Source organism: Lepisosteus platostomus, chromosome 3, assembly GCF_059453375.1.
Source record: "Lepisosteus platostomus isolate fLepPlt1 chromosome 3, fLepPlt1.hap1, whole genome shotgun sequence".
Taxonomy (NCBI): domain Eukaryota; kingdom Metazoa; phylum Chordata; class Actinopteri; order Semionotiformes; family Lepisosteidae; genus Lepisosteus; species Lepisosteus platostomus.
The window spans coordinates 9,793,576-9,819,952 of record NC_142613.1 but is presented as its reverse complement, the minus strand read 5'-3'; the positions used below and the strand labels follow the sequence as shown (position 1 = coordinate 9,819,952).

The window sequence follows — 26,377 nt, the reverse complement described above, 5'->3', positions numbered from 1 at the left end:
ACATCAGGGTTAATACAGACTCCAAAATGGTCGAAATGTTCTCAAGAGATGTACTCAAAATTTGAGGAAACTTTCAGAAAATGTGTAAAAAGTCTAAATATGTCCAAATAATAACACAAAATGGATGTCATGGATTTTATATCGGTGGTATCAAATGGTAACTGCTTTCTGGTGAAACTGAAGTTTGTTCCCAGGTCTCATACTGAAGCAGTTTCTCCTTTCTGCATCCTGTCAGGTTTTCAACCCAGGTGCAAATTATGCTATTACTGTCCTTGACCGTGATCGGTCAGCATCAATCTTGATCTGGCCTCCCTGCTCTATTTTGGAATCAGTAATAGTAATTACAGTTCCAAAACCACTTCTTTAAATTAGCAGAGTTCACATACTCCTCTCTTCAAAACAATTAACAGTACAGATTTTAACTCCAGTAAAAATGTAACTCAATGCAGTCTTAATTGAGATGACCTGATATTTACTGCATGTTCGAACACATAATGGTTTTATATACAGGATTCTATAGTTAGTGCAAGTTGAATGAACCTGGAATGTTTACAATGAAGTGTATGCATCTGAATGGTACGTTAATTTTTAAAGATGATAAAAGATATCACATTCGGATTCTGTTGAGGGAGAATTGTACTGTGGGTTCATACCAGGTGTGAAGTGTTCCGATTTATTTTTTTTGCATCTGTGTGACATTTTGTATGTAACATGACTGTAGCCTTGTAGCTGAACAGTGTTGCAAAACTGGCAGTTCTGCAGTCATTTTATAATCAAGACCAAGAAAAATGTAGGTAAACAAGTTTATTTATTCATTTTTACTGGCAAATATAAATTACTGCTCCACGTTTTCACAGAAAAAATGCTTTGTTCTTTTTTTTTTTAAAGTCAACTTCCCAGCTCTAAAAATCAGTGCACAAAAACATCCACGTCGACAATTAACCTCATTCAACCTTTTTGAGAAGAGCATCTGCTTGAACACGAGAGGGTGTGAAGACTTCTTCGCCCGTTTCTGCACACTTGTGTGGTGTTGCATGTGAGGTGCGGGGGAGCAAAATCTGAACAGAACAAAATGGAGAACTCAAAAAGGCACAGAGAGCTGCAACAGGAACACACACAAAAAAACCCAGGATTAAAGGGACGAGTTTAAACAGACCTCCGTGTTTGTGTGATTTTGTTTAAGGCTGTTCCCTCTCCTTAAAGAATAACATGGAACAAAAATGAATCGTTCTGCCATCGGTAAGATGTAGCACGACAGCATACTGATTTGTGCAACTGTATTTGAAATAGCTGTCTTGTTCTTAATAACCACACCTGCTGCTGTGCAGATGTTAAAGCACCAAGGTCTATATAGACACCTATTCAGAAATGAGAAGTAAAGACATTATAATCCAGCATGGACATACACTTGACAGCCCTGTTCTCTTTCCCCAGCACTGTGAACGGTGTTGAATTTTACACCCGGAAAGACGGCGAGATCTGCAAGAGTGCTGACCAGTTAAAATACTGGGTCCGCTGGGCACCGGACCAACAATAATTAGAGTCCAATTATGACTCGGGAAAGGAGTGGCAGGTTGGCAAGCTGTAGTGCTTTAGAGTGAGGTTTCAGAAAGTGGACTTTTTCTGCACTCTTACTGAAAGATAAAAAGAAACGGAACTGTACAAACAGCTGTTTTAACAAAACCACCCCTCTCCCACCCCAGCCCGCACTCTTCCGGCCTTCGCCTCACTCTGATGACAGCCACTCGGAGTAGCAAGAAAGCCCAAGGCTGGAAAAACTACTGGAAGCGTGGAAGATCCCAGAGCCCGTGCAAGGAACTAGGCTCTTAAGTGCAAAAGTATTTACTGGGACAAACCAGTCCATAAACCTGGAGAAATAAAATAGGATTCTTTTTTTTTCTGTCCTGGGACTTTCGGTTTTAAAACAATTAGCAGCACACCATGTAATGAAAGAATCCTGTTTCTTGGAAGTTGCCTCCTAGGTATCCTAGTCGTGTCTGCAGTAGAATCGGTAGTAATGGAGCAGAGAGCTCAACTATAACACTGCCTATTCGAGCCAGCTTTGTAAAAGCCACATCATCCCTGTTATTGCTTCCACTTACATACTGTAATACATTTTCGTCCACATGTAGATTTTTTTTTTAAATGTGAATGAGCCAATTGGTAGAAGATGCAGTTTCCCCATGCTTCACCAGCTTTACAATTTGTCCAGATTCGGGGATTTTCAACCCCCCCAAAACCCTAGAGCGCAGTCGCTCCAGACTCCTATGGAAGCATGCTGCAAGGGAACTCATGTGGAAAGGAGGTAGGTAGCTAGCCATCTTCTAAAGGCTTGAAGTTATAAAAATAGACCAACATTTAAAAAGCAAGGCCATGCCCTTTTAACAAATGCTTTAACTACTACAATTTATTCGAAACTTTCTGCCACAGGAAAAGGGTTTTTAAAAGCAAAACGCATTACAGTTATCTCCTTCATGAATCAACAGCAACTAAGATAAACACATTAAACCCCTGGTACTTTCGGAAACAATCGGCGTTACAACTGCAAAGACAAGATACTACGTACTACCCTTTTTTAAAGCTAATGCTAAATAATAATGCTTGAACTATTTACTCCGCAATTTCAGAAAAGTCATAACGGCAAGTAAGCAATAAGCAACCTTCTAAATATAGTTAAATATTTTTTTTAGTATTTTAGATATATAAATATTTTATATAGATATTTTGTAAGATATTTACATAAAACTGCTACATTTTGCTGAAATAATAAAATAGTTTTCTATTAAATAACGGACACTGAGCAGTGTCCCTGTGCACTAATGTTATACGCGAGGAAAGTGTTTTTTTTTTTCGTCACTCCCAACAGTGAGGTTCGAATCGAGGCGCCGGATGGAAAGAAATGAAGTCTTTTTTTTTTCCTCCTCTCAGACGGCTAACGCCCTCGCACTGGGGGGTTCAGGCACCGTTCCTGAACGGGAACTTGGTTTTAAACGGGCGTCTTGAGAGACACACCGGCCGCCTGCGTCTTGCCCGGGCTCGGAGCGGCCGGCGGGCCTCTCCCTCAGGCGCTCCACAAGCGGCGACGCAGCGCTACGGCGGCCGGGACTCCCGCCGTGAGGGGAGACGTGGAGAGGGACCGATTCAACATTATTGCACAAGCGCAAGAACCCGGGTCCCGCGCCAGAGACCAGGTCAAGACGGACGTAGAAAAGCAAGCACCCACTTCGGGAACTACTAACACACCTTTCACCTGCATTAAGTGCGTCCATGTCGCTTCAAATGGAATGTGCTTTTATCTAGTTAGGTTAGTCTTCCCTTCTTTTTTTTTCCTACTATATATAGGTTATCTGCAATTCCTGCCAAGAAAGATTTAGGCTCAGACAGTACACTGAGGCTTGTGGACTGTCACCAGAGAGAGGCGCAGGGGGACAGTGGAAGAATGCACCCCCCCACCCAACACACCCCCTCACAATCTCATGCTGCACATTGTTCTTCAGTTTTCAACATCGGTTTTTCATTATTTTCACTATCATAAAATTTAAAACGGCAGGCATTGGTCTAATAACGTGTAAGAAATGGACATAAGACGAAAACCCATGACCTACTGTGGTTCGGTTGTTTTTTTTAAACCACAAAAGTTCTATTGGAAAGGGAGGCATCCACAGCGGCAGCTGTATAAATGACTGACTTGACCTCTCTCTTCAATCTCTGTGTGTCCAGACAATGACAGCAGTCAGAACAATACCAGCACAGCTGCAGGGCCTACACGGGCCCATCCTTCTGTGGCAAAATACATCAAAACCCAGTGGAGAAGCTGACGGGAGCACAGGGAGAAACCCGAGGCAAAAAAAAAAAAATCAAATAAACTTACACTGGATTTTGCACTAGCTGCAGTTTAAAAAAACCACATCCCCATCCCCAAGTGCAAATGTCTTCAGATAATCACTGTCCTCACGCAGCTTTGGGACAGGAGCTGGCTGGGGGCCACATCCTCAAAGACTGGAAGGCTCAGTGTGGCGGGACAGGGTGCCAGAGAGGGTTAGGCAGAGGCGCAGCTGGAGTTGGTTGGACCAGATTGGACTCGTGTTGGGGGGTGGGGGTGGATCACGGCGGGCTTGAGGGCAGAAGCCCACCCAGGCGGGCGAGTTCTTGCATCCGACTGGGACCAGACGAAGCAGAGCGAGGGCGGAGGGGGCCTAGGTGCAGGACGGCGAAGAGCAGATGGGCGCGGGCCAGGTCTGACTGCAGATCACGTGGGCTGGATTCAACGGGGTGGGCGGGCTCACGGGTCAGGCGTGACTGTTTCTGATTGGACCGGGCGAGGCGGCAGCTGCGGGGGGTGGGGTGGGGGGCGGGGCTCCTGCTCTTATAGGCTGCAGCCCAGGGTCTTGGTGTGCGCAGCCGAGAGCTGCTGCACTTTGAGTCTGCGCAGGCTGGCGCTGGAGTAGCCCTCGTCACTGCAGCTGCTGCGCAGGCTGCCCCGCTCGTCAGAGTCACTGACGCTGCTGTTGCTCCACTCCAGGTCCCCCATCAGGTAGTCTGTGCCTTCAACGTCCACGTCAATCTCCTCTGGAAGACAACACACACAATCAGGGCGCCGCGCCCCACGCACAGACAGGACGAATGCCTGTGTTGGTTGTTTACCGCTCCCTGCAGCCAAGAAAGGACAAAATGCCAGCCCCCACTCAAAAGGCACATGCTTCCAGTTGTGACGGCTACTGTGCAAATACCAATCCCATCCATCCATTTTCCAAACACTATCCGATACAGGGTCACTAGGGGGCTGGAGCCTAGTCCAGCAAGTAACGGTCACAAGGAAGGATTCACCCTGGACAGGATGCCAGTCTCGCAGGGCACACACAGACACCCAATTTTCCCAGAAGCCAATCAACCCATTAATATGCCTTTGGATTGTGGGAGGAAACCGGAGACCCGGGAGGAAACCCACACCAACACAGGGAGAACATTCAAACTCCACACAGACAGCACCCAGGGCCTGGAACTGCACCCAGGACCCCAGCGCCCGGGACGAACCAATGCTAACCACTGCGCCACCCTGTGGAAATATCCCTTTAAGGTTCATATAAAATAAATATAGGGTGTAAGGTCACTAGAACTATTATAATAATACAACTTCATAGAAGAAACTTACGTAAAATGTCATAACTCTGCAGGACTCTGCATGTGTCTCTGTGGGGGTGGGGGTACTGCAGAGAAGCAGGTGAAATGTTTCCAGTGGTGAAGACAGAAGGGATGATGGGAGAACAGAATAGCTGTACAGCTCTCAGGGCAGCTGCCTGCGTACAGGGACAGTGACTCCCGAGAACCAGGGGTCGTGAAGACCAGTGAAGGTGCCCTCACAAAGCAGGTTTCTTTCAGTACAAACCCAATGGCATCTTCCTTCAATCTTTGTTTTGGGGTCTTGTTTCCCCCCTCACGGCACGTCAGTTTCAGAAGGGCGGGAAACAGAGTGGCGCTGCCAGTGCGCCGCGGCCGGTCTGCTCACCCTGATCCGAGTCCGATTTCTCGGAGGACATGGTGGAGCCCACGCTGTCCATGCGTATCCGCTCCACGCCCAGCTGCTCCAGCCGCCGCCTCAGGTGCCGCTGCTCGCGCTGCAGCTGGTCGATCTGGTGCTGTGCCCGCCTCTCGCTCTCCTCTAGCTTCTGCAACAGGCGCCACCCCCCCCCGCTGGTCAGACGTCTGCCCTCTGTACGGACACGCCCCCTGCTGGTCACACTCCTGCCCCCTGCTGGTCACACACCTGCCCTCTGCACACGCATAGAGCCTGCTGGTCACACACGTCGCCCCCTGCTGGTCACACACCTGCCCTCTGCACACGCACACGCCCCCCGCTGGTCACACTCCTGCCCTCTGCACGCACACGCCCCGCTGCTGGTCACACACCAGCCCTCTGCACACACACGCCCCCTGCTGGTCACACTCCTGCCCCCTGCACACGCACAGAGCCTGCTGGTCACACTCCTGCCCCCTGCACACGCACAGAGCCTGCTGGTCACACACGTCGCCCCCTGCTGGTCACACTCCTGCCCTCTGCACACGCACACGCTCCCCTGCTGGTCACACACCAGCCCTCTGCACACACACGCCCCCTGCTGGTCACACTCCTGCCCTCTGCACACACACGCCCCCTGCTGGTCACACACCAGCCCTCTGCACACACGTCGCCCCCTGCTGGTCACACACCAGCCCTCTGCACACACACACGCCCCCTGCTGGTCACACTCCTGCCCTCTGCACACACAAAGACCCCGCTGGTCACACTCCTGCCCTCTGCACACACAAAGACCCCACTGGTCACACTCCTGCCCTCTGCACACGCGAAGACCCCGCCGGTCACACACCTGCCCCCTGCTGGTCACACACCTGCCCCCTGCTAGTCACACACCTGCCCTCTGCACTAAGCAGAGGGGACCGTGCTCTTACCTTGATGTGCACTTTTGCTTTCATCAGTAAACTCAGGGTGGTGTGCCTGTTGGAGTCTGGTCCCAGGGGAACTAGGGATTTCAAGCGCTCCAAACACAATCGTAAATGGGCCCGTCTGAAATAGAAGGAAAAAACAGAAATATATAACGACACACTTCAAGGCATGCCTTTCAGAGTGTTACTAAAATTAAATGCCATGGGGTTTTTTTACGAGCTTGCCTGACACTTGACAACCTCACCCTTCGGCACTCATGACACATCTGCGTACTGTCCCTAGACTTTCCTCCACATCCATTTTTTTTAGGTGTCGTCTCTTTCCAGAAACTTCATTATTTTATTGGCAGTAAATGGCAATGATGTACACTAATGAATATTTTGAATGCAGTGCCCAAACATTTCTATATACACTTCTCTTGGCCCCTGTGGAGAATCCCCGTGACTGGAAAGCAACAGGACCTTTCTGAAGTTGGGGAAAAAAAAAATCAGTATTTTTTACTTTTGCCTTAATTTGCCAAGTTACACTTCTACTTTTGATACTCTTTAGTCAAACACCCAGTTCTCCATTTGATTTTACCATTACAACCCATACGTCTCCAGGGGCACTGAGGATAGAGGTGTCCTGCGATCCACTGTGTATTCTGGCACAATGAAACCACGCTTCAGGACAACATTTTCAAGTGACCCCTATCAACTATTGCTCAACGTCATGACAATTTCACATGAGTGGGTCTCCTCTGCTTCTGCCAAATGGAGAAGATGAAAATCAATGTGCAGGGACAGACATGTCATGGCCTTACATTTTCATAATATTTTCCGACCCACACTGCCTCATCTAAAACATGCTGTCACTTATCTCTGCACTGTAGTATCTCTTTGAGGAAGACATGCTTACGTGACTCAACCAGTGCTGTACGTGACTCAATTTCATTGTACGCATGACCAAAGCATTTCAAGTACGGACAAACCAGAGCTTACTAACATTTCTGTGGCCATAGCCATTATGAAAGTGTAAAAAAATGAAAAAAAAAATCTTGAAAAGAGAATAACGCCGCTACAAACATCCAAACGTCCATGCAAAAGGTGATACTGCAATTCATTGGAATTGGAAAAAGATGTCTGGGTAAGTAAACTTTGCAAAATAGGGCTGTAGGCATGGCCGAGTAACTCATTCAACACTCTGAATCTTAGATTATACTAATTTATAATTTCCATTATCTTCTTAAAAAAATAACTCAGGACAAGGACAACAGTGCTAACCCCCAATGGTGAGGCTGATCAGCTAGTCTCTGTTCCAGCCAGTGCACACATCTTTAGGAGATCAGATCATACAGCTGCCCGTGCAGCTCTGCCTGACCAAACCTGGGCAGAAGTGCCCAACTTCCATCAGACCACTTCAGGACAGACTGTCTTAAATAACCCATCACTTCGCAACAGCCTCCCTTTCTAACAGCACCAAAAGGTGGAACGCTATTGAGAGGCACATGCAGTTCTCCTATACTGTACGTGTGCCCCAGGCAGCCTTCATTCCTCTCTGTGCACTGGGACTCTTCCTACTGACACTTTTCACAGCTGCTCCAGTCACTGGAGGTCACCTGCCACATGATCCCTTCTTACATAAGAGCGCTCAGGACGGTTTCATCTGCTGTGGGCGCAGTGGAGATACGATTCCCTGTTGCTTGTGTCAGGCCATGTGGGTGTGTGTACTGTCTGTGTGTGCGTGCCTGCTGGTTCGTGTGCGAGACAGAGGAATGAGTCAAGCGCGTCATACAGGTGAGGCTAGGGCTTTGATCAAAGGGTAGGTCACAAGACGGGAAGACCAGATAAAGGAAACGGAACAGAAGTCAGTACCTTTCCAGTAATCGTCAAAATAGGATTCCCGAAAGAGATCTTTGCATTGCTTAACTATACAAATGCAATATAATTCACGTAATCAGAACTACAGTAAGACCTGTACAGGCACTATAAGCGTATTTTAAGTTCTCAGTAATTAAGACAGAGGGACATGGTTATTACATTAAATAATTTCAATTAACTAAACAGATGTCTGCCAGTGTTTTTTTTTGGACAATTACATTTGTGGTTATTGTGTATGAATAGATGGACTAGTTTTAAGCATGCAGTCAGGAAAATTGCAGGTTGATGAATACAGCAGTGATAATTATTTAAGGACATTTAACATGGATGCTGCCAAGAGTGAGCTTTATTCCTTTTATCACCACATATTCTGGAATGACGAGTGAAAAAGTATCAAGACGAAATGTTTCTGATTCGTACACTAAGAAAGCCATCACGTACGCCAACAGGAGAGAGATGGTTTCAACACCCCTACTGCCTAGCATCACACAGACTGTGCTAATGGTGTGTAGAAAACGGCAGAACAGCTACTTCTATAGATTAATGGAGAACAACACCAGATGATATTTAAAAATAACTCCGGGCTCATCACACAACCAAGGCTTCTTTTCCCTATTATTTTAACGGGCAGCGCAGTGGTGAGATAGTTAGCACTGCTTCCTCTTTCATGTCCTAAGTCTGCTTCCAGGCTGGGTACCTTCTGTGTGGAGTCTGCATGTTCCCAACATGCTACCATAGGCTTCTCTAGGTGCTGAAGTTTCCTTCCACATTCAAATTCCAGAGAAGCCCCATCTTTTGCCCGGTGTGAGGTGTGTGCCTGTCCTGTCTGCCAGGTGGCTGATTCTCAGGCTAACAGATGATGTTTTAAGCCACTGCTTAATCTAATCTACTGCAAAGCTCAGTTTGGTAAGCGAATCATATAAAAGTGTTCTAGAACTAAAGGCAAGGGAAAAGGAGCAGGCCCACCACAATCTCAGAAGTAACCTTTATGGCCAGCCACAATTATTCTTGAAAGTGTGAAGTGTGAAGTGTGTAGGCAGGTAACAAGACTTCCTTGGGAAACCACTTCTTCCGTGACTAGAAGAACAGAACTTTACTCCTTTCCTCTTCTGCTGGGTGGCTGTGAATGATCTCTCAGGACAACAGCGCAAGCGAAACCCCCTTTCACGTCAGCCAGACATCCCCCCCCCCCCCCCTCCACCCTTAGCTAGGATGATCTCTCGTTCCAACAAGGGCGTCAGCTCTCCACCACAGGAGACAACGGGCAAGCCCAGTGCGGGCCAACACTAACACTTAAAGCCCTTTCAGGCTGCACGGCCTTAATGCCAGCTGGTCTTCTGAAATGGGAATGTTCTATTTTTAAAAGTGTAAGGATCTCTGTGAAAGTCACAAACGACACCAGAGCCAGCCTGCGTCTGCACCTCTGCCTCTTTCACCTCCGCGGGTCTATTCAGACTGGGGGTGACGGTTTATTGAGAAAGGGCTTTATTTGGGAAGCGGGGGAGCAGGCAGGGAAAGGTGGGTGTTGGAGTCCCGTGTCTGAGAGATGCCCAGTTCTACCACTCTCCTCCAGCTTGACGTGGAGCCGGGCCAGTGTGGCAGTGCCCGCTTGAAAAGCCTCCTGGCTCTGCCGAGAGCTGGCAGAGACCGTGTGTGCGCAGGTGCTGCTCATGAACTCAGAGCTGTGCTTTTTTTTTTTTAGGTGAAAAGATGGAAGATGAGGGAATCTGTTAGTGATTCAAGGCGTATCTGTGCTCGGAGTCTGAGCTGCAGAGCCCAGTCAGCAAATCCCCCTCTCCTTTGCACTTATTTTAAAAACACTGCCCAACCACCCGCGCGTGGTCTGCAGCAGAGCACCGACAGACGACAAGACGCAGCAGCAGAATTTGGCCGGCAATTCCTCACCTGCCACCCTCATAACACTAACACCGGATTAAATCCGCACTGGCACTCGCAAAACAACTTTGGAACTCAGTGGAAGCTGTTGGTGTGATAGACACTTCAAGTTCTGGGCTTTTTAATTCACAAATGGTGGGGGATGGGGAAAGAAGAGGTTTTGAATCCAGGCTTGTCCTGAGCCACAACCAGAACTGTCCTGCAATGGCAGGCCACGCCAAATCACTGGCCGTTTCCCGACAACGCCTCCCATCAGCCCAGACAAACAGCAGGTTAGTCGTGTGTGTGTGTGTGTGTGTGTGTGTGTGTGTGTGTGTGTGTGTGTGTGTGTGTGTGTGTGTGTGTGTGTGTGTGTGTGTGTGTGTGTGTGTGGCCGTCTAATGCCTGCTCTGTTCTAATCTGCAGCAGCAGGTTCTTCTCGTTTGGGGCACATGCGTGTGGCTTTGTAATGACTGCTCTCTTCTAATCTTGCAGACGGATCATTGCTAATGAGCCAGGCCCCCGATCCCTGCGAGCCCTTGCCACACCTCGTCTCCCACGCGCTACCTGCCTGGCCCACTCCCCTGCTGCAGGTGTGCTCTGCGCCCGGCTGCGTTGCACTGGGACATGCGAAAGGAAACGGCAAAAAAAAAAAGTGATGCAATAAATCAAGGCCCTATAGCACAGAGGAGATCAGATCTCCACTGCTGCATTTAAACCGCACTGGGAAAAGGATGTGCAGGAGTAATATTTTTGATAACAGATGAACCAACAAACAGCAACGGAGTTTAGCCAGGACTTGAAAATCCCTCCTTCACATTTTTGGCCTATTCAAGGGTGCTGGAGATTCGGTGGTCCCAAATGATTTTTGCGAAATGCTGGGGCAAGGAGTTCGAGTCTGTTCAGTTCCCACGCTGGCAGCGTTGAGGAGTGGGGTCTGGGGTGTGGGTACAGAAGGCTGTGGAGTATGATCATACACATCCCCACAAACAGGCCAACTCCTCCCTGCTCCTACTACGGACCGGCCAGGAGGAAGAAAGAGAATATCGGATATCGTGTCTTAGGACGAATACAGACTAAAGCAAGATTTGTTTTGTTCTCTCCTTCTTTGCAACGCCCAAACCGGAGTCTTAAAAATCCGAAGGCAGGAGATCTGCCCCCCTCTCCGCAGTGCTCCCAGGCACGCTCTGGCAGCCAGACAGACCCCATGCTGATAAATCCCCGACATATGGTAACCCTGATACTCAGACATCATCCCTAGAATCTGCATCCCTTTAAGACATTCACCTGGGCCTGCCCTGCCCTGCATTAAGACAGCACAGCCTGGAGCAGTCTCCCCATGCTGGCTGGACACCACAAGCCTCACAACCTAGAAAGAGAAGGACATCTCTCGCATTATTTCTTTTTGCCTCATTTCTCAGCTTTGAGAAAAGAGCCTTTAAGATTACAATTTTGAAGAACATCCATTATTTCTGTTTTGATGCAGAGGCAGGAGCTCAGAGATTCATGTCCTCATTACAGATTCCATATCTACTGTTTTGCATCAAACGTACTTTTTAAGGTGTTTTTCTACCCTCCATAGCAATGCAGTGCGATTGCACTACTCCAAAGCAGGTTACAGTGTAGGCTTCAATAATTTATTATTACTTTCTTACACTTACAAAGCAATTTACAGGTAATGGGCAGCCCCATCTGGATGATGCGACAGCAGCCATAGTGCCCCAGTATGCTCACCACATACCAGATATCAGTGGGGAGGAGAGCAGAGTGATGAAGCCAGTTCAGAGATGGGGATTATTAGGAGACCATGATTGGTAAAGGCCGGGGGGGGGGGGTTTTGAACATGACCAGGACTCCAGGGTTATACTCTTTTTGAGAAATGCCCTGGGATTTTTAATAACAATGGACAGTCAGGACCTGTCTTTAACATCTCATCTGAACAACGGCACCTTTTTTACATGATAATGTCCTCATCACTACACTGGAGCAAACAGACCACACTCCCTACTGGTCCCATTAACACCTCCTCCAGCAGCAACCTTAGATTTTCCAGGAGGTCTCCGATCCAGGTACGGACCTCACACCTACTGGGCTTCAGTGGGCTGCCAGTTGCAGGGCAAGATAATTTATGGCGGTTCATCTTTGATATTGGTCTCACTGAAGGTGCACAAGAACCAGATGTGTGCTAAGTGTTAAAATGGGTAACAACATCCATTTTAACACTTTCGAGAGCACGGGCTTTAGTATGGAAATACTTCCCCCAACTTTACCTAGGATGGCAAATGTTTCCCTGAACGTGAATAAGAGCTGACAAGACTGCACGCAAAGTGGTAAGGAGATAACCGCTATTATCCAGAAAAGGGGAAACTCTGATAAAGGGACAGGATGTCAGTGAGGGGTTGTTGCATGTGCAGCTTACTCAATAAGCGATTAGAGGGAAGAGGCAGGAGCCACACCTGACAGAGCACAAAGGGACCCATCTACTGTGCAGGGGAGAGCTAGACCCCCATAGGTTTATTGCTCATCAGTTTGTCTTCCAGCTTTGATCACGCAGAACTTAGGTACGCCAATAGAAAGTTGCAGGGAAAGATAAGTTTGTTTAAGCAAACACGTCTTTCAATTAAATCACTCAGAGCTCAGATAAAACTCAAAAGAAAGAGTCCTATGGCCCTCAGTTAATCGTGGCTGATGGGAGGGAAAAAAATAAAATAAATCCAGCTTCTGTTAGGAAAGGGTGAAGGAGCAGGTGGAACGCCAGTCAGGGCACTGCTGGGATCAAACAGGATGAAGTTGAGCCGGAGAGATCATGAGGCGTCCTGTGCATTCCTGTGGAGACGGTGGTACTGGAGAGACTTGGCCCTCCTGCCCCAGAATGACAGCTCTGTACCCCAGGGTGAAAGTACACCCAGACATGCACAGTGCGAGAGGAGTGCCCCTCAAAAGACACATCAGTACTTTAATCTTTAGTGACTCAGATTCCCATCCATTAACCCATCTGTTTTTTTACAGAACAATGAGAACAATAACAACAACAAAAAAAAGGTTAATTCCCCGACAGAACAAGACAAAAACAAAATCACAAGCACTACTCTGCATGTGACCTCTGACCTGGCCCATTAGTTTCGCCTGTCAGGAGTGATAGCAGGAGAGAGGGCCGCTCACAGCACGCAAGAAACGTAGAGGGCAGGCAGTCTGCCCACCTCTGCCCCTGCCAGAGCAATCTAACGCAATCGCACTGTCATTCCGGTACACGTCTGTCATGCCAGGACACCAGTCTTCGGGCAGTCTCCGCCGACAGGAGCCAGGGCCCGGACAGGACAGAGCCGAGCAGTGCTGCAGCTGGACCAGGGTCCCTCTGCCGGCTGGAGCACGAAATGAGTACCGACGAGGTGCCACTGAAATCGTTTCAGCACGCGTGAATGCTGCTCCGCACACAGCTGGCTGGCAGATGTGTGTTCTGGCAGGAACAATAGCAGACACTGATAAAAATGGCCACAGTTTAAAGCTTGCAAGAGGGCTGCCGGTTGAAAAACTAAATTGATAGGACATTTAGCCAGTTATCACAGCTTAGAACCATTGAGCTTTTTTTTGTTGTAAATACACAGCCGTAGATCCAATTTAAAACTGGCCAGAGAGGTTTCTTTACTCTATGCGTTGTTTCCTTAAATACTGGCGATGTAAAACACTCGCTTTCAGCTGACATACAGCCAAAACTAGTTTCTTAAACTCTCACAATTTTAGCAAGAAGAGAGAAAGAATAGTCCTGAAAGGGGCAGACCAAGCAGTTGTTCAACCCACAGGTCATTCTTCCTCCACTCGCTACAGTACAGCAAGAGTCTAGAAACTGCGAGGAGTGTGGACAGAGGACCATTCACAAAGCCGAGGGGCAGCGAAGGCACTGGGACCTGACCGCCGCCTGGACAGTTACAGCTGGGACCTGCAGTAACACCAGATCGGCTCTTCATTCGCTACATCTGACCACGTTAGATTTTGTAGAGTGAAGGCTTTCGGCTCTGCAGACTACCTCCACGCGTGAACACGCGTTTTCATGAACTTGAAAATAAAAACGTATATTAATCATCCTTACACTTATATAGTGCTTTTCCGGACACTCCAAAGCACTTTACAGGTAATGGGGACTCCCCTCTACCACCACCAGTGTGTCGCCCCACCTGGAAAATGTGACGGCAGCCATAGTGAGCCAGTACTCTCACCACACACCAGCTCTCAGTGGGGAGGAGAACGAGCGATGACGCCACATCAAAGACAGGGATTATTAGGAGGCCATGATGGGTAAAGGCCAATGGGAAAGTTGGCCAGGACACCGGGGTTACACCCCTACTCTTTTCAAGAACCGCCCTGGGATTTTTTTTTATTGAGTTTTTTAATGGTCACAGGGAGTCCAGCAGAAGCCTTAGTTTTTCCCCCAAGAGGTCTCCCATACAGGTACTGGCCAGGCTCCCACCTGTTTAACTTCACCAGGTTACCAATTGTGAGCTGCAGGGCGATCAGCTGCTGGCTGCTAATTTGACATTAGTAAAATGTCAAATTTTAAAATGTCAACTCATGGAGTTGCAGGACTCCACCTCTTCAGGTCCTTGATGTCAGTCCTTGCAAATAAACTAGCTTCTTCACTTGCTGAAAACAAGCTGTTCCTACCTTCTGCCCCCACCTCAAAAACAGTGAACTGCCTCTACGTGCTGTATGTTTCCTTTCTTTAAAAGGTCAAGTCACTGACCTTCGCTGATCCCTGTTAACCGGGACTACGCAGAGAATGACCTACAGTAAGTGTAATTAACTCTCAAGACTAAACACTTCCCTGTTAAGGAAAAAAAAAGGGCAGGACTTGCCCCGCAGAACGTACACATGACTTTCACAAACACGCCAACAGCAGATCAGAAGGCTAAATAAAAAAGAACAACATCATGACTCATTAAGCAGAGATTCAATAATTCCGTTTCAGAACGCCACTTAAACCACGCTTCAGTTTAGAGCAGAAGGACTGCTCCCTCTCCCCTTCTGCACTGGATCACATCTGTCATGGCAAAGGCCTGCTCACACTCCTGTCAGAAATCGGGGAGAGTGGGCAACACCGGTTGTTTAGGTTTCGTATTCCATCCTGCTGCCCTGGAATTCAAAGAATTCCAACAGAGCCCCGCGCGCGCAGACAAAAGCCTTCTGGCGCGGGTTCACTGGGTTTGCTCGCTGGCTGCCCCAAGTTCCAGTCTCAGGCCACATGCAAGTCAAGAGGAACTGAACGAGTTTACCACCCCCACGCCCAGAAGATGCAGAAATTCATCACCGCATGCCTTGTGCTGCAATTTAAGTGTTATAGTTGCCAACACTGCCTAAACCCTACCCTTGCTCATTGTGTGCCCTAATACAATAGTTCTCAAACCACATAAGAATTAGCCACTGCTCATTAGTGAAATGAATATTCATTACCTATTTAGCTACCATGTAGAATCTTTAAACCTTTCCAAATGTTTGTTCTGTTTGCATTCCAGACAATTATATTGCAATTATTAAAAGAAAACAGAACTGGAATTTCCAGAAGGATTCCATTACTGTAGCTCTCCGTAATCACAGCTCTTTTGAGAAAACAGAAATGTATGCAACACTTGAACGTCAAACCTAGGTAAATAAGCTTTCTGTGAAATGAAGACAGCCCTTTTATTGTGTGCCTGGAGTTCATTAAATCTATACAATCCATAGAAGCTTTCCCATTCGACAGCCACCCCATTGCTTTCTTTCCAATGCATTATTCAAAGCCAGCCTCCACAACTGTACACAATATATCTTGGCTCCCGAGATGTGCATGGAGTCTTTTGTCCATGCAAAACGTGAGTGCAAAGCTACATTGATGTCACAGGAAAAGTTTGCATACATTATTATTACAATCGGAGCAAAGAAACCTCTTTTCACATCTCTGCAAACTTCACGCAACCCATTCATTTGCGTGCCCATTGAGGTTTCTCCGTAATGGAATATAAATGAACATGCTGTTTATTCCAGCCTGCCTACACACACACACACCCCCCCTCCCTCCCACCCACCTGCATTCGCCAGTTGAGACCGACCCTTTCAGAGCCAGAACCATTCATTTTGTTTCTGCTCTATGAACATCAGAATTGCAGACGTATCCATCGGGTTTGCTCAGAAGTTATACTCAGTAAAAACCTGCCCTTCTAGTTGGATCTTAAAGCAAAACCAGGAATGGTGCTCTTAGAAAGGCATTTACCCCACATGGTGATGTCGAAGGGGCCTAGCCGTATTCTGGCTATATTCAGCATCGGTTTCTACGGAACTTGTAAGCTGACATCTCCGAATGTCTTTCCAAAGATGCAAAGAACTAATAATGTGGCAGAATGTATTCTATTATGGTTACCGACAGGACTGTCTTAATGTTGTTTTAAATTGCTTGAGGAGTAATCGTTCACAGGTCCAGATTGCCCAAGAAAGAGGCAAAGAACATCAAACTCACTCTTGCAGCACAGACAGTATTTCTACAGAAAGGACAAGTGTGCAGGATACTGCGAAATCAACCATGCACTAGGTCAGCCGTCAAGTGAAGAAATACCTTCGTTTCTAAAGCTCTTCACCACCTCAGGCAGTGCACCAGAGCTTCTCTCAGATCACATATTTATTCATGTGTTTCAGGAGAGATGGCAAGAAACGGCTGTGGGCCTTACCTGTTCTTCTCCATTTCGTTGTGCGATGACCTGCAGAAAGGAAGAAAAAAAAACACATTAAAATTAACATTAACATTTAACTCCGTCGTCCAAATTCAAAACGGCGATTTCTCACTCAATACTGCAATAACGTAAAAGGCAGGCGTTGAAACGCTAGGTAAAAGCTATAAAAGTACCCCCTGACATTATCAAGACACTGCCATTAGATGTTCGAGACATAGGCAATCAATAAATTAGTTAAACAACATAAGAAAATCGCTGGAGGGACCATCATCAACACACAAACGTTGCTTATTCTCTTTAATGATGAAAAGAGGCATCATAACAGCAAACATGAGCTTGGCTAAGAAACACTGCAGTAAAGCATCACATGTAACCAGGAGGTGACGCATGGGTGTCAGGCATAACTTCTACGCAAACCTAGTTCAGAGGCCATTTTACATTTTGCAAAGACCTGGCAGTCTCAGAATTTGTGGTGCTGAAAACTGAAAAGAGGAAATAACATAATGCTCGGTAGCCGCTGTGGGTGCACAGACAATGCCGTTTCCCCAGTTTCAGACAAGAACCTGCATTGCCCAGCTGCACCATGTGGAGGAGATGACATCATCCCTCGCCTCTCCATCTGCAAACAGGGCAAAGCCACCCAATCACGGTGCCCGGGAGGCGGGCCATTCTGCTCACTCACCAGCAGAGGAGTGGGCTCCGGCAGCTGCCTCCGGGAACATGTCAGACTCAAAGGACTGGCCCATCACAGGCTGCATGGAAACAACTGGCTTTGAAACCAACGCCCTCATCAAAACCAAAGTTTACAGCACTGAAAGGGATTACAGGAGCACTGCAAGTAGACAGGCCTGATATTTCCTTTGGCTCTATCTTATCCTGACACTATAAACCCCAGGCAAGCCTGAAGGTAAACTTAGCAACCGTAACCAAAAACAAACAACTGAGGGCTGGTGTAATTTAACAGCGGTGGGGCTAGTTTACTTATAAGTGTGGCCTGCAAGTCCATCGAGTGACTGTCTGCAGCATCACATGGCTTTGCAATCTGGGATCGCGAAAGTCTGGGTTGAATATCTGAGTCTGTTGCCCTCCGCACCCTACCCTGAATAATTTCACTCCAGAGCACCGCTCCATACTTTTGACCTGCTCCATGCTGTTACGCTAAAGTGAGGAATGTGTAACACACTGGAGAAGGTTTAACTGTAAAGCTGGAATGGAAAAGGCACTGGAGCTGAAGCTCAGCAACCCCCACCCCTCTTCAGGCTTCCCAAGTTCCCAAAATACCCTGCCTTGGCGTCCTGCACCCACTGTGAGCCTGCAGCTCCTGCCCCCTGACCCCAGACAAGATGACACGATCCCAGCTGGAGGCAAAACGCACGATGAGGATCACTGACCAGCAGCTGGGGAACAGCACAGCTGAGGAATGGACAGTGGCTGGACCCTCTGCGGTCATTTCTGGGACTTACAGAAAAGTCCTTCAGTGTTTCTACGCTATGCACATGACAAACATTCTCAGAGCGTGCAGCAGAGGGGTTCAATAAAGCCAGCATCCCCTTCCCCCCCACCGTGATGTAACAAAAGTGGCTTAAAATTTGGAAAGATCACCCAGCGTCTGCATTCTGACCCACGGTGAGGCACTTCTCGCCAATCCACTGCAGAGCAGCTCAGCGATTGCACCAGTAACTAGCACTGCCCGGAATAAGCTTCTCCTCTCTCAGCTCACCGCTACTCTTACAGAACCAGAGGGCACCCATCGCGTGCTGCTCACCCACGTGCACGACTGGGGCTAATTAACGACGGCGGTTACAAACTGCAGCAGCACTGAAGCCCACAGCACGCGGTAAAGCAGGCCTCCAAGACAACATCCGAGGAAGCAGGGAAAGTGCCACCAGTCCCCACGTGCTCACACACGGCATGTGCCTAAATATACACACCTGAAACCCAACCCGGCTTTCATTAAAACAGAGCGCATTCGACGATGATTGTCAATCATCCCGGCTAGGATGTGCCAGAATACCAGTGGGGAGGGATGGGGATGGATCGCCACCGGCAACCTCATCTTAAAATAGCCAGGCATCTTTATCCACCCCCCCCGGCTACGGCTCAGGCTCGGATTGAAAACCCAAACGGGGCATGGAGCCGGGGTGAAGGGCAGAGCAGTGCGGACAGGGAGAGCTCTCGGCATAAAGTGCAGGCGTGCATGCGACCTGGGCCTTGGGAGAAAAAACCGTACGTAGAGCATCACAATGAATACAGGCCTGTCCACACTGACAGCGCTGCACACCACACGCAGTGTGCAAGGGAGGCCAAAATGAATATCAGAGATTAGGCAATGGATAATATCCGTCAATGTTCAACACCCACATATAATGCTATCTGCAGTAGGTTTTTTTGTTTTTTGCATAGTGCTATGGACTAAAAGAAACATACAACATTGTCAGGACTTCATTGGACAAATACGCAGAAGTATATGAATATCTATACACCTAATAAAGTTCACAGCTGCACGCCTGCTGTGGTATCGGACTGTTAATGCTGCTGAATAACTACCCAGATAGCTCAGACATTCACTCTAACTGGAGAAAGAGATGTTATTCGGTAGCAAACAACCTAAAAAAATGTGCACACTTCCTCCCATTCATTAGCAGTTTTTCCACACTGTTCTGTCTTAGCAGAACTTAGAAGCACCTTGTTATGATATTTCACCATTTAAATGGTGAATTGACAGACAAGCACTCGGGCAGCAGGTACAAAAAGGCTTAATGTAGAAAAGCATTCTTTGATATCTTCATTGTGAAGAAAGTTAGAAATGTCTGAGGACAGCCTTTACCCAGAAAGTGGAGCAGTGAAGACGTCCCTGATCTGCACAGTGACTCCCCAGGTGGGAGAGACTCTGTACGTTTCCTGTCCTGTGAGAGAGGACAGCAAGGGGGGAGGGGGCAGCTCAAGGGAAGCTGGAAAATCCCGATGAAAATCAGGAGCTGCAGGAGGAATGCAGGCAGCTCCTCTAACCTCTGCACTGTGACACTCTGATCGGCCAGGACTCCGAGAAGCGAGCAACATTTGACTTTCTTCCCGATTTGTCCTAGGCAGCTGGAAGCCTGGAATAAAAATGTTACTAGCTTCAGCTGGTCACAGAGGTGAAGCAATACTGTTGTGCCTGCAAGATAAGGCATGTAGGGTAATCACTCAAGAGGCGTCTTTCCAGGGCTGAGGCAGCTATAGACAAAACAAACCCATGAACTAGTACTCCCTCCTGAGATAAAGGTGACAGTGACCTGCGTGTAACCAGAAGTTACACGCAAGAAAATGGGTCATCATTTCAAACTGAGAAGCTTGTGGTGTGAACAACACCATCACAGCAAAGAGCAGAGCCATTAAGTACTGTCGGAAGCAGTTGAACTTTTGCGGAAGAGAGACAATTATTCCTGGCAAGGGACACAGCAACCAAAAGCTTGCCCTGCCCAAACAGGGTACAAAGATGGACTACACCCTACAGGGGACACCAGTTCATTGAAGCTCTGCTCAATCAATTTCCATTTCCTGTTAGAGACCTAGTCTCTAAAAATCAGGTTGCTATTCACAGCTACGTCAGCCTGAGAAAGTAACACTTCAATCCTGTTTTATTCCGAAAGTGCGTTTTCAGAAATCCCCCACTATTACAACTCTCTGGTCACAAAGATAATGGAGAATGAGACCACCAACATCAAAGAGCAAAATGAAAGACACGTTTTTAAATTGGTAATTGCTACTTTAATATTCAATATATTAGAAATTAAATGAGAAATGTATTATTCATGCTTGCGTTTAACAGCTTGAATGTACAGTCACACAAAAGAATGACAAGATAGCAGTGTCATAGGGTACAGAAGAGTAAATAGGCCAAACCCACTATTTGAATAACTGAGGCTCCCTCTTACCAAGAAGATTAGATATAAATAGAGGTGACCCATAACTTACCCCTATTTAGCTTAAATATCCTGTTATCTACAGTTACATGCTTAGCGGCAATCCTACAACACAAGCGTGCAGTGTCTTAAGTTATGGGTCTTCAATTTCTGGGTAAATGCAGACAGATTTGGTCAAATACACTGCCCAGGGATGTTTCTCCACAAACACCTTGACTTGAGCCATTTCTCCAGTAATCCTATTTAACCCGGGCCACTTCTCTGAAACTCTCCAACTGGTTGCTTTGGTAAGAGAAAAATCAATTTTAGCAGCAGTGGTGTACAAATGTAATGTTTAAAATGGCATTTTATTGAATGATTCGGGCACAGGGTTGTGCATTACCAAACCAGCAAGCATGCAATGCTATTCAGAGAAATAACCAGGAGTATCAGATGGATCATTTGCATCGTATTACATTACAGAACATTATACTTTTGAAGGATTTTTCTTTGTCCCTACCTCCTTTACAGCTCTAGTCTATTTAATCATTTTGTCTCCTGTTGTTTCAAATTCAATCACTCTTGATCATCGGGAGTGCCTCTTTGTTTGCGTGCTAACAGGCTGAGAATTGCGAAGACTTTCCGATGCCGAGAGTGAGGGAAACAGTCAAAAATTGTAGCAGTTCCTTGTGTTGGGGGGGGGGGGGTGGGGTCTTTATAGGATCATATGGAGCCAATATCCTGCCTTTCCACATCAGCTATGACAGGATTGCTCTTATCAGATTTTTGTCCTTGCACGCTGAACTGTCTAGGTAGAAGCAGCATTTTATGATGAGGCAAAGCTGACCAACTAATTCCTCACTGGTGCTCCACCCTCAACGACACAATGGGCAGTCACGCAAGGTGAGGCGTGTGAATGAAACGCACCGCTCGTTAAAGGCAATTTGATTTTCAACCCTTCGTATGAATTCTCTGCCCATCCTTTGCACCGATAATGCCTTTTTATAATAATAAAGATTACCAAGTGAATAAACGGATTCCAGCAGCATTGTGAAGAAGATTGCACCAGTCAAACCTATGCCGTTTGACCACAGACGCCACAGATTCACAGCTGCAGACCTCAAGCCTGAGTCAGACTGTGTGACAAACGTCCATATGAAAGCTCCGAGATCAGGGTTGTTCCAGAAACCAGAAATGTATGCATAAAAAAAGAGGACCAACAGTTGTTCTCTTATACCACAAAGTTTAAAACGTGAAAGCCCATCACCGGCGGTCACATGTTAGTCAGCAGCGGATGTCGAAGAATGTTCACAGGTTTGCACACGATCTGTAACTTCCCTACAGGGAAATTAAACTTTGTGTGGTGAAAACTTGTGCTCTTGTGCAGGTCTTCCTATTATGTCCAGGTGCTATGGAACACTGCTGGCAGTATCAGACAAGGGAGAGGATGGGGGGTGTGAATTGAGATTTGTGGGTCGTGACCAATTAGAACACTATGGAAATCAGGGGACCTCAGTCCTGGTTCCAGTGGGCTGGTGTGACTGCTGTTTTTTGGGGTTGTTAAAATGGTCCAGTTAAGCCAGTAACCAGCCGTGTTAGAACAGTCCTGGAAAAAAAAACCCACAAACACACCAGCCCTGCAGGAGCAGGATTGAACACATTGGACTTACAGTAAGGAGGTTTGCACTGTATCCACAGTAATTTGAAGGTAAAGGATTGTCATTACCAACTCATGAAAAAAATAAAGGGTTTCCATACTCTCAAGGAAACGCATAACAAAAGTATTGCCATTAATTGGCAACATTTTATAGCGATAATACAGTTAAACGAAAGTAGATTTTTAATGAGGATGGAGACACGGGAGACAAACGGTAGAAGGTCCACTTGCGATTAAAATCCCATAATAACGTGCTATGAAATCTAATAAACGCATCCCTCCCTGGAATTTCACGGTAATTAATGCTTCATAACAGCGAAAACGTCCCCCTCCTCTCTAAATACGCCGATTTTAATTCCGACTACATGAACCTGAAAACCACGCGGAGTTTGAGCTCCAGTGTAATGTAGACCCTGGTCGCGTTGGAAACGTTAGCGCGGGCTGAGCGGGTCGCGAGCCTGGGAGATTGATGAGGGGGAACGAGCCACCACAGTCGGCGCGTCACGGCTCCAAAGATGGCGCCCCCCACAGAACTGTCAAACCCGAGCAGAAGTGGCCGCTCACAGCTGATAGCGTTATCACGTACAGCTGGGAACAATTACATCTTTAGCCGAAAAATGTCCCGTTACCAAATCAGAGCGATGCTTTGATTCCCCTGCCCCCCTCCTACAGTACATTCGTATTTTCCCCCACTCGCAACACAAATATAACCAGCACACGGTAAATACGTGTAAGGTGCAGAGTATCTCGGCTGTCCGCCTATACCAGCTCGTCTCACACGTAGAAGCTGTAGTTTAGGTGGGGACTGGACGGTCACACTCTCTCACTAGCTGGTCTCTAATGGAGACGGTGAAAACGCAGATCGATTAAATCAGCTGCTCCCTGTCGTGTTTAAATCCCATTTTTTTATCCATTAGGGGGGAAGATGTGAGATATACAGGTGTGACTATTCATTTTCAACTTGACCCAACACACAGACACTTTTGTTCCTAGAACATACTGCAGACAATGCCAACAAGTTAACTCAATTTAAACACACAGCGGATATGAATATACCTGCTGCTGGAATTTTTCTTGGTTTTATTCTTTCTTTTCAAGCTGTCTCTTTCTTTGCTGTTACTGTAGGGCAACATGGAGGCGTAACCGTGCTCTGCTTCTGAAAAACATACAGGGGGAAAAAAAAAATCAGCCGAGTAAATGCAAAAAGCTGTCATTACAGTCACGTCGTAACGTACAATTAAAAACAATCGACAGTCTCACAAGTGGAAGATTAGATCTTTCACCCAGAGACGACTGATAGCTCTTCAGTGCGAGGTGAAGATACGATCTCCCTCGCAACAACATTCATTTTTTTTAATGAGGTGCTAATGTAACGCAGGGCTGTGTAGAGGCTACACTTGGCGGTTCCGCCAGGCAGTTCGCTGTAGCTCTAGCACACAATTCAGGCTGATGTCATCTGAACTCGAGTAAACCCGATGCTGAAACCACAACACATGACCGAGAGAAACAAACCCTTGTAAAGGGATGCGCTGAAAACAAGCCCCGGGCTGGCGTGATTGTAACGTCCCAACAGGACCAAAAACGGGATTTGTTCCATTTTCATGCATATCGTTTTGACAAACGTGGACGTGAAAAAAAATTGCTAGCAACTGTGGGGGGGGGGTGGGTTTGCATGAGAAGAGTTATTAAAAGAAATGTAAATAAATTTTACCATCACGGCATTTGTTATTCCTGTTTGTTTTCCGACTCCTTTACACAATCCATTTCTGTTCTTTAATGCTAACAAAACACCAGCACACAACAGCAACTTCTAGTGTTCGTGTGGGACAAAAATCAACGTCAACGTGAATTTGTTTGCGTGGTTTTACCTTCTGTAATGGTCATTTGGCGAAGATAAGGCTCGCAGGAGAGGCGATGTTTACAGTTAAAAAAAGGCAAATAAAAACGATGTGTTTACCTCTCTCCCTGCGCTCAAGGTACTCAGCCGCTTCAATCAACATCTGCACCATTCCGACAGCCGCCATTTTCAACAATAACAGCAGTAAAAACGTACAATCCGTGTAAGAAACGCTAAAATACACGAGCAGCGCCGTTATACACTTCGAGATTTCTCCTTGTTTTCTTCCTTCAAAGAGGTCTAGTATTTTCTTCTTCTAGGTAACCCCAACAAAAGATCGAAGATGGAAGCCGTTTTTTTTCCCACTTCAAAACGGGGTCAAACGGAAGGATTTTGTCAAAAATAAATAACAGACACGGTATATTAATGTAGTAATACTTCGAAGATGAAGGCTTGAGAATGAAGCCGAATTATACCATACAATCCTTCGCGTTTTCTTTTAAAAAAATATCTTAATTCCTGTTAAGTTTCCTTCATTTGTTAATAAATAGGCTAAAAAAAGAAAAAAAACTGTTCACATCGCAAGTTGTTTTTTTAGAAAAATAGGTTTTTATACAGTAACAACAACAATTTGTATTAATATAGCAGTATCTAGATCGTTTTATATAAAAGCGTTTTCGCGATTTAAAAAATAAATCCCAAACGAATATTTTAAAAAATGATAATCGGTCCGATTTTGAATTAAAATATTCTTTGTTGATCGACGTTCACCGCTCAGCTCGAGCTGCACCGACTGACAGCGACGAGAAACCGGCTTGTTTATTTAAAAAAAAAATCCAAAAAGAATCTCGACTACCAACGTCAACCGAACAGACTCCCCTTCTAGGTCCTGCCCTAAAAAGCCAACTCCGATTGGAAAAGATTATAGTCTGGTGATTCTGAATTGGACGCTCGGAATGTCAGTTTTACTGAGGTACAAAAACCTATGCTGTTGACAAGCTGTCAAAGAAACGTTGAACTTGGAGCTGTGCAACTGGTAGCTTTATGTCACCATTTTGGCTCGGATGTATCCTTTCCTCAAAGGACAGACAGGGTCTTAATCAGAGCCAAAATGTCTGCAGTTTCTAGATTGCAGAGCTCAGTGTCTTTATGTTGTTCTCCTATTGGCCCGTTTATCCTGCCTGTCATTCACAAATCTAGTGTGATTGGTCCGTACCTTGCTCTTTCTTATTTGGAACGCAGCAATTCCCATCAAAATTACACACCCCTTTCACGTGCTTATTTTACCATGCGCATTAGCGATTACAAGGTTTTGATTGGTCCCTGTTTATTGATATCCACCCATCGACACGCTATTGGTGGAAACGGGGAGATTCCACGCGTTCAGTCACTGTAACAGCCAATCATGCTTCTCATAGCCAGTTAAGGGTGATGTAATACGGAAGTGAGGTCATTTTGTACCTTTTCAGGAATAAAATAAAAAATCTCCAATAGTGACAATCTCATCCCAGTTAGAAATTCAGCATCGCAAGTATCATCGGTCTTTCTTATGATTAATTTGTTTAATACCGAAAAGTAGGGACACGTATATTATAATCATGCAGCAGTTAGTTCAGATGCACTGATCCCTGTGACCGTCTATGAGGAATTATAAATTAAATTTTAAAAATTATACCCCCAAATCATTATATTAATAACCTCTCACGATTAGTAATACAGGAGGAAGAGCCAGTTTAATACTCCTCCTCCTCTATATTAATGAAAAAAAAGTCATTACATAACACCTGCAGCCTACGAAACGGTTGAATATGTTCTGATCACTAAGCGAGGAAAGCAAAAACGACGATAACATTTAAAAAGGATGTCATGATAAACGACGTTTTATCGCAACGGATGTTTTAACATTCTCCATCTGCGTCTTAGAACAGCAAATCCTTTCCTGGCCTGTCTTGAGCCCCGCAGACAGCAGGTGTTCTCCGGAGTACCGTGCTTCACACTGGCTATGAAATCCGGCGGAAACCGTGTTCTGTTCCCACCTCAGGTTGTGCAAAACCCGAGGTGCGTTTGGGTAGGCGTCTGTAAACTCGCGTCAAGACCGTCCTTAGTTGCTTAACTCAGTAAGGTTTTT

The 26,377-nt window shown here is 46.5% G+C and overlaps 1 protein-coding gene across 2 annotated transcripts; it reads right to left on the bottom strand.

Moving 5' to 3' along the window:
* Positions 1 to 789: 789 nt before the first annotated feature.
* On the bottom strand, positions 790 to 25,241 carry mxd1 (MAX dimerization protein 1). Of its 2 annotated transcripts, none has more exons than XM_088624409.1 (6): positions 24,370 to 25,241; positions 23,469 to 23,568; positions 16,869 to 16,898; positions 6,448 to 6,562; positions 5,507 to 5,666; positions 790 to 4,569 (listed from the first exon to the last, which is right to left on the bottom strand). In XM_088624409.1, exons 1-6 carry the CDS (start codon positions 24,434 to 24,436, stop codon positions 4,367 to 4,369), a joined length of 675 nt encoding a protein of 224 aa, XP_088480535.1. In that variant the 5' UTR covers positions 24,437 to 25,241; the 3' UTR covers positions 790 to 4,366. The 2 variants fall into 2 exon arrangements, with proteins under 2 accessions (XP_088480535.1, XP_088480536.1); XM_088624410.1 differs by having other exon boundaries at positions 24,281 to 24,419.
* Positions 25,242 to 26,377: the final 1,136 nt, after the last annotated feature.